General features: G+C 36.3%; 1 protein-coding gene across 3 annotated transcripts; it reads right to left on the reverse strand.

The window, feature by feature from the left end:
- Positions 1-2,067: 2,067 nt before the first annotated feature.
- pnp6 (purine nucleoside phosphorylase 6) lies at positions 2,068-8,024 on the reverse strand. 3 transcript variants are annotated; one of them, XR_013798589.1, is made up of 7 exons: positions 7,774-8,024; positions 5,939-6,108; positions 5,632-5,735; positions 4,676-4,851; positions 4,279-4,469; positions 2,609-3,075; positions 2,068-2,510 (listed from the first exon to the last, which is right to left on the reverse strand). XR_013798589.1 is itself a non-coding variant. In XM_079621011.1 (6 exons), the coding sequence occupies exons 1-6, from the start codon at positions 7,794-7,796 to the stop codon at positions 2,879-2,881; spliced, it is 861 nt and encodes a 286-aa protein (XP_079477137.1). In that variant the 5' UTR covers positions 7,797-8,024; the 3' UTR covers positions 2,069-2,878. The 3 variants fall into 3 exon arrangements, 1 of the variants encoding a protein (XP_079477137.1); XR_013798590.1 differs by having other exon boundaries at positions 2,069-2,510; positions 2,595-3,075; positions 7,774-7,928; XM_079621011.1 differs by having other exon boundaries at positions 2,069-3,075.
- Between the last annotated feature and the right edge of the window lie 843 nt (positions 8,025-8,867).

Genomic DNA, 8,867 nt, shown 5'->3' on the forward strand with positions numbered 1-8,867 from the left:
GAACAATTTGTCCCAGGAACTTTTTTCCCAGGAACTTTTTTTGCCCCAGACCGGTTGCCGCAGTCTAAAAAGTACCGGGACGATTATAAACTGCGCGCGTCTGCTCCTCCCAGTCTGCGACGCACAGTAATCAGTTTTGAGCGCCACATTTATAATAAGTATGGAGGAGATTAAAACTGTGCTGCAGTTGTGTTTGTGATGTATTGCGGACATTGAATGTGAGCTGGGACGAACGCGCAGAAAATTGCCTGTTACACAAATACGTAACCTCGTCGTCGGTCCAGCTGTGTTTAAAAAAAAAAAAGTAAATTCCATATTTGCAGACGGACAACTCTCGCGCATGAAGCCACGAACCGCAATAGATTTTTAAAAATGCCGGTTAAAATAGAATTCTGCGTGGAGTCATAATGCGGCGTGAACACAACCAATCAGCATGTTCAGCGCACAAGTCCCACCCCCGAAAGTTCCTGAACTTTGAAAAAGTACTACCTCGCCAGCAGGGACTTTCTGAGGGGGAAATATTTACCTGGAACTTCATTTAGACCCTGGTTCCTGCGGTGTAAACACACCGAGTACCAGCCCAAAGTTCCTAGTTCCTGGGGAAAGTTCCCGCGGTGGAAACGCGGCTTTACTTTGCAGATGTTGTTTAATATGCTCAAACAGCAACATTACACACTAACTAAAGTTAGGAAAGTGAAAACATAATCAACCACACCTTTAAATAAAGATTGTTTTTGTTTTCTACTCCGTATTGATCTATAGTGTCCTTATTAAATAAAAGTATTGTGTTAGTACTGGTATTCAATGCGGTGTGGACAAAATCAAAAGTAAACTAAATGAACACCCATAAAGTTACTCGAACCCTGAATAAGATACGTGAGAATCATTAAAGAGTACATTTACCCAAAAATGAAAATATTCTCACCCTCATGTCGTTCCAAACCCGTAAGACTTTCGCACATCTTCGAAACACATATTAAGATATTTTAAATGAAACCTGCGAGATTTTTTTCCTTCCATTGACAGTCCATGCAAGCCCATGTTTTTTTGTTACAATGATGACAATGTTTTACAGTGTGGTGCTATCTGAAATTTTGCGAAGACACTGCAATGAAGAATGCTGAGCTCAAAGCTGGATTTCCGAGGAAAAAATATCTACAGAGAAAAACAGGAATTTCAAATGAGATAATATGTCAGGGAGAGCAGAACAAAAAAACACGCAAGATCAAAACAGATCATTACATTTTCTGACTTCCTCTGTTCCTCCAGTGAGTGGAAGTACCGTCACTGCTGCACATCACGGGCATCAAGCCCTGAATATTTCAGCAAATGGCCCGTCACTAATTGCATAAGAGTTACCCCTTCACTAATGGCTCACACGGACTGTGATGTTTCTGGGCAGAGTCAGCACAACTGGCTTTCCATAAATATTTTGTGAAAGTCTGCTATAGCATCTGAATAATCTGGCGTTCTGTCATCATCGGCGAGGGCGGAGGCGTCGTCTGACAGATGAAAAGAGTGTTTCCTCCAAAAATCTGATGTGTGCAGAGGTTCACACACAAGCTGATGCTATCAATCCTGCAATCTAAAATATCATGATTTTCAAAACATTATGGTTACACTATAGCGAATCCACTGGCCACACTGTAAATTACTCTCTTGTGAATATCTCACTTTACATTATGTGCAATTTTGCTTTAAGGTTTTTGCTCGGTGACAGACTTGCTGCAAGCTTGATGCTGTTAATGTTTTATTTCATCGCTACTTCAGAGTTGGGTTGGCAAGATTTATCAATAATGTAGTGACATGAGGGGGTTAAGAGGGATGCCTATTCCTTCAATTATACTGTATGCGTTTTGCAGAATCTGATGTATACAAGCACAGTTTTATCTCACTCTCTGTACACATGCATTGAAGGAAACTGATGATTCATACCATCACCAAGATCAAATCTGTATTTGTATTTAGTATGGTGTGGCAAAAGTCTACAGTTTTGGTCTCCGATTATCAAAATGGAAGGACAGAGCACAATGGATTTGAAAAATTAATTCACCACCACACAGCATTTATATAATAATACATTTTATATTGTAACATTTGAGTGAAAATCAAGCACATAAATGACAATGTAAAATAAATGACATTACTATCAAATGTAAAATCGCTAAACTCTGTAAAGAGATTTTTCAACATATTATACATGTGATTTTCACATGAATTTCACTTTGAAAACATCTAGACAAGTTAATAAACTGAAAAGATAAAACATCTGCTTATTTAATATATTAATTGAAATTTTAATAACTGATCGTCGTGTAACTGCCCTTCTAGTCAAAATTTCCTTTTGAAAAGGATTGCGTCACTAAGTGTTTGTCCCTTTTCATGTATGTTTGTTCTTCAACTCTTTTTTTCAATACAGGAATGCTAGTATTTATATAACACTGGTAATTTCAGTTGTTCTTAAGTTTCATTTTTGGAAAAATGTGAATGCTTCAGGTGAAAAAGACGTACTGTTAAATGTATTAAAAATGTACCTGAGTAAGTTTTTACAATACAAATATATTATAATGCATTTTTAATACATTTAACAGTACGTATTTTTGTTAACATGTTATATTAATACCGATGTGATATGTTGTGTTAGGTGAGGACAATATCAAAAGTAAACAAAATGAACCTAGCCTAAATTTCAGAAAGTTTGGAGGCACTGCAAAGTTCATAAAGTTACTTCAAGTCTCTGATACTTCTAATCATGAGAAGCATAAAGCAGGACACTGTATGCCATTCTACATTGTCAAACTGTCCGGGTGGAAGTGCAAATCTGTGTGGAAGTATTTCAAGATTTTTTGTACTACAGTAAATGTAGTTGCTGGTTATGCTACATGTTTGTCACTAAATTGCTGACTATCTTCTTCAGGTCTTCGGTTCGCATACGGGTGGTTTCCAGGATCTCTTCATGATTAGCCCTTTCCTTGCTGTCGTAGTCAGTCACTACCTTGTTGGTGATCAGGGAGAGTCCAAACACACGCATCCCACAGTGCCGAGCGATCACCACCTCTGGAACGGTACTCATACCTAATTCCAGAGAAACACAACACTCAACCAAGGCTGCATTTATTTGATGAAAATACAGCAAAAATAGTAGAAATATTATTATAATTTAAAATAATTATTTTCTATTTTTTTATTTTATTTATTACTGTGAATTTTCAGCATCATTACTCCAGTCTTCAGTGTCACATGATGCTTCAAAAATCGTTCACTGATTTGGTGCTCAAGACACATTTATTATCATTATTATCAATGTTGAAAAAAGTTGTGCAGCTTAATATTTTTGTGGAATACATATTTGGAATAAAAAGAGAATGAATAGGAAGTTCAAAATAACAGTATTTATTTGAAATAGAAATCTTTTATAACATTCTTAGTGACCCGTAACTTTCTATTTTCATTTTGTTTTTTTTATTTAAAAACAATCATTTGCAGCAGAAGAGGAATATAAAGAAAAAATTATATATATATTTTATATAATATATATATATATATAATATAAAGAAAAAACTACAATATATATATATATATATATAAAAGTATTATTCATTTTGAAGTAATTTATAATTTATAATAATTTATGAATTTATATAATATAATTAATATAATATATACAATTTATGATAAATGATTATAATTATAATAATGAATTATATAATTTATAACTAACAACTATGGAGCCCCGTACATGAGATGCAGGTAAAAAATATGTTTATCGTGGCCACAATTGAACAATTCATTCCAACGACTGACGACTAACAAGGGAACGAATTAGTAAAACGTGCTGACGTAATGCTTTACTAATTCGTTCTCTTGTTTTAAGTAAATTGTGTGCACGATTTAATAATTCATTCCCTCGATTGACTAAATCGTGGCCCTGTTGTACAAATTTGTTCCCTTAGTTAAATCAAAACGAGGGAACGAATTAGTTCAACATGGCCACAATTTACCTTACAAAAAATGAGAGAATGAATTAAGAAATCATCGGAATGAATTCTTAATATATGGCCCCTATATATTTTTGTTCGCATGTCATGTTCGGGGCTTCGTAAATAAGTCATTTTTGTGAAAAACGATATAATAATAGTTTCCTGCTCTGTCCCTCTAGGGGGTCCTTGCTTCGAAATGATGATATATGGTTATGGGTTTCATCCTCAAGCGATAATACATGCCCTAATCTTGCCCACTCGTGACATTTTTTATCAAATGGATATGTACAGTACGCACCCACAGCATCCGCCCCGAGCATCTGTAAAACCCTGCATTCTGCAATTGTCTCATAGGACGGTCCAGCCAACATGCAGTAAACACCCTCCTGAAGGAAAGAGGCACAGCCCAGCTCTTCGGCAGTTTTCCTGGCCAACTGTGCCAAGTCTCTATCATAAGCATCAGACATGCAGGGAAAGCGCACTCCAAATCTACAGGGACGTAACACAAATGTCAGTGATCATTAGACTGGTTGCATAAATCCTTTGAGAAATGCAAGTAAGATTATATTGCAAAGCCAAAGCTGAACTGTTAAAAACAAAGACAATAACAAAAAAGATATTGGTGCTTAGCCGTCTTTAAACATCTAAAATCTATTTGAATAAAACGTATCTCAATACACTAAATAGCAGTTCACCTTTCCTCGTTGCGTCCACACAGGGGATTTTGGCCAGCAAATCCAGGCATATTGATATGGTCTCTGATAAGCATGATGTCACCCACTTTAAATTTAGAATTGAGCCCTCCAGCAGCGTTGGTCACAATCAAAGTCTCAATCCCGAGAAGGAAAAACACTCTTACTGGATATGTGACCTAAACCAGAAGGAGAAAACCCTGAGATTTAGAGCTGCTTTGACAAACTCTTCTCAGCTTTATGAAACAGGAAATGAAAGACTGAAATCTGAATTGATATATGTGGTTAATAATATGTGGTTATTAAAACTATATAGTAGTTTAACTGTATTTCCCCCAGCTTTGTCTAAACTGTCCATTTTAAAAGAAATATTTTCACTAGACAATTATGATTTGAAAAACTACATTTTAATTGATTCCCTCGTGTGCATTGAATTAAGAATTAAGAAACAAACATATGACTGCTTTTTAACAACCCAGGCAAGAATATGTACAACTATTTTAATCACTCATAAAAAAACATACCGAAGAATCATAAATCATAATGCCATACAGTATTTAGCTTGGCTTCTGCAATAAAGAGTAAGCACCGTTTGTGTCTTTTCTGATTTTTTAAAAACTTGATCACTGTTGGAATGTTGTGTGTTGTAAAAGATTATAGGAGGCGATTGGGTCAGTTGTCAAATGTTAACTATTCTCTGTTAGACTTAAATTGCTGATAGCAGCACTGAGAAGTCAATGGTTAAGTATTGAATAACCTCTGTGTTAGTGTTGTGGTACATTATTGCTAAAGGAAAAGAAAATGAGATGATTCTTGACTTATGAGATTATTATTTTTAATTATCAACTATTTGTCCCACCCCCTATCCCCTATCCATGTTCTATCCAAACGCATGTGCTTTTGCATGTGCTGGTTTTGTTTAATGCTCATACTTTTAAGATTTTAAAAATGATACTTACTGTGGCAACGTTATAGCCCTCGTAGAAATGGAAACGGCCTTGCATGCACACACACTGCTTCCCATTCAGCTCTCCGAACACCAGCTGACCTTTATGTCCTTGCACTGAAGAGACACGAGGGTGTGTATTTTTAATGTTTGTTAATGCAAATAATAATCAAATAATGGCAGTGGCAGAAACGTCAGCGCTGTCTTTTATATATTTAAAAAAAATGTTGTGCAATTAATAGAATATGAAACAGTACTCTCTGAATGGGCTATGAATGATACACCAAAGGTTTATGTGAATTTAGCAATCTGTCTCCTACCTGTGCTGTGGGGGAAGCGCGGGATTATGTCGTAAGGAAACACATTCTTGTTGTCCAGCAGGTCAGCCAATCCACCGAGTCCTGAACCACAGATAATTGCCACTTTGGGCCTGATGTGTGTGTTAGCAAGCAGCCAGTCTGCTGTTTCTTGGTACTCCTCATAGCTGTAGCTAGATAGAAACAAAACATTGTTTTTTTTTTTGTTTAATATTTTTGGGTGAGGCTGGCATGCATTAAAATCACACGTGTCACAATAAAGTGCACACTGTTGGATAACGTCTGACTAACCTACCTACGTTCCTACGCAACACAACTTGGTTATGAAATATGAAGGTGTAGGAAGTGCAATGACCCAGTCAAGTTGCTTAGAGAGTGAGGACAAATCAGCTGACAGCAGCATTCAGAATAGATAAAGAAAAGTACCTATATACTACAATAAAAAAAAGTTTTTTTTATATTGTATTTATTTTATTATATTATTTATCCTTGTCATTTATTATTGTGTTGAAGTATGTTGAATTATCACTTCTCTTTGACAGTCGTCTAGCTGAACAATCACTGTAGTAAATAGTCATGTTTCTTACCGTACAAAGCTAATGGACGGTCAGTTGAGAGTTAATCCATTTCTGAGTTATAGGCAAATTATATCAAATATATTCTTCTATGGTCTATGCTCACTGTGTTTTTTTTTTAGCTGGATACTTAACTATCAAAGCAGGCCATGGTGTTTTTATTTCTAGCAAATTATATAGAGCATCTGTTAATGTACAAGAATACCTAGGCCAAATAACTTACGCTTTTCAGTAGGCGGTTAAATATTCACTTGCTGTCTTTATGCAGTCACTCAATATGACAATGCAAGTTACTAAAGGAAGCAACCGCAGAATGCTTTCTGGTTCTCAAGAAGTGTCTGTCATTATTTAACTTTCACTATATCTGAATTATTTTATAGTCTTTTAAAACTAGAAGAATAAAAAGACAAACAATAGGCTAGGCCCATACTAAATTGCTTGCATATTTGGACTGCCCACATTTATGATCAGAAAGCCTTTCATAGCTGTAGGGCACGAGGTAACAATAATCATTTTGAGAAGTAGGAAGAGGTGAATGGCCGAGCTGTAAGCATGCGCTGTCCGTGGTGCTGCAGGGCGTTGCGGGATCAGCACTTTCCATTCAGAGAGCTGAGCTGCAAACAGGCTACGTGACTCAATGAGAATGCACAATAGGCCTCTTATTTTACCATCACAGCTCTGCCTTTTTTTTATTTTGAAAAGGCCTGCCAACTGAACAGCCATGTCCTCATTTTGGACTGTTTTCATAGCTGTTTTTTTCCACAGGTTTAATAGCGCAGCCTGTCTCTTTAAGAACTGCTTATTATTCTGAGTGCATCCACCAAAGCTGAATAGGAGGATTCTGGTTACGTAACCATAATCACACAAGTAGCTGATTTTATAGATAGCTTATGTTATTAGAAATGTTGAATTTCATTCGAGCATCACATCGACAACAGTGGAATTAGAAGGCGAATAGTGGAAGAATACGAATAGCCTATAGCCTAGGCTAAATAAACTATCGCCGTCCAAACAGTCAGGACAGAGACTGCCTGAATGTAAATCATACAGGTTTATTTAAAATGATCTGCCATTTACTTCAGGTTGATCTATGATATAAAGCCTTGTTTGATAAGGGATAGAAATGTAAAGCGACAGTTGTCATGGCGACTTCTCACGGATGTAATAACATATTTTCCTCTCACTAAGATTTCATTTAAGCATTCTGATATGATGTAGGAGATTCGTTTGGCAGGTCTGGCGTTCATTCGTTTTTCCCCTTACCTGCATTCGCTGGATGTTGACATGTCCGCAGCGGCTGGTCGAGTTACTGAGCGGGATATAGGCACGAGCAATAATACAGAACAACCTGAGCGAGAGGTCAAACACCCGACGGTCTCGTGGGAAGGGGTGGCGTGACGAAGGAGGAGTCGCTCTTAAAAGTCGTTTCTTAAATAGGGCTCGTTGTACTAATCCAATTTTCTGTCAGAATGGGCCACTCACTGACCCGCAGTTAAAGAGCCTTGAGAACTGTCATCCTGCCAGGACCGGCACAGCCGTGTTAGTGGTGCATCACAGCAGGGGAAATAATGTGCTTCTCTGTATAGTTTAACTCAAGTGTCCAGGGAAACGGTTAAAGTGTAATTTGTCACGCACAGAAATTATGCATGTAAAAAATGAAATAAAAATACCAGCAAGTCTTTGCCACAGCCTCATCTGCACATATAAATAAAGGTTCTTATTGGCAATGATGTAAGAACCTTTAACATTCATGGAACATTCCAAGTTCTTCACTGGTTCTTAAGCCACTTACTGTATAAACAAATGTAATGGTTTTGAGTTGGTTATGGTTCTTTAGAGATTAGAAGAATCTATTGGTGTTTTTATTATACGTTCTTCAGATAAGTGTATTGGTTTTTAGGTGTATCTGTTCTAGGCTTACTTTGAGGGGACATTGATCGGTCAAATTAGCTATCGACCAATTTGGGTTTTTCAGTGGTTAACTTGAATTGTTGCCCTTCCAATCCAGAATAATGGTGTTTTTAAAAACCTTCTTGCATTTGTTTTAAATAAGAGTGTATGTGGATTTTAAAGCGTATAGCTTCAGTTTTTATAGTCAATTTCAGTCAAAATTAAAATAAATGTTTCAATTATAAATTTTTTTAAAATTAAATTCTTTGCTTGTTCAGTCATGCAATTATGCTATTGATATGATCAACACTTAATCTACACTTGAACTCTGGCAGTGGGTGGACTAAGGCACAATGAATGGAAAATGTGTGAGTAAAAATATTCTAGTTAGATGCATGACATTTTTTACTTGTTGTTTTTAGTGAAGATATTAAAGTAAAATTAGGTATTTGATTAGGAATGAAAAT

Source organism: Phoxinus phoxinus (assembly GCF_949152265.1).
Source record: "Phoxinus phoxinus genome assembly, chromosome: 8".
In the NCBI taxonomy this organism is placed as follows: Eukaryota; Metazoa; Chordata; class Actinopteri; order Cypriniformes; family Leuciscidae; genus Phoxinus; species Phoxinus phoxinus.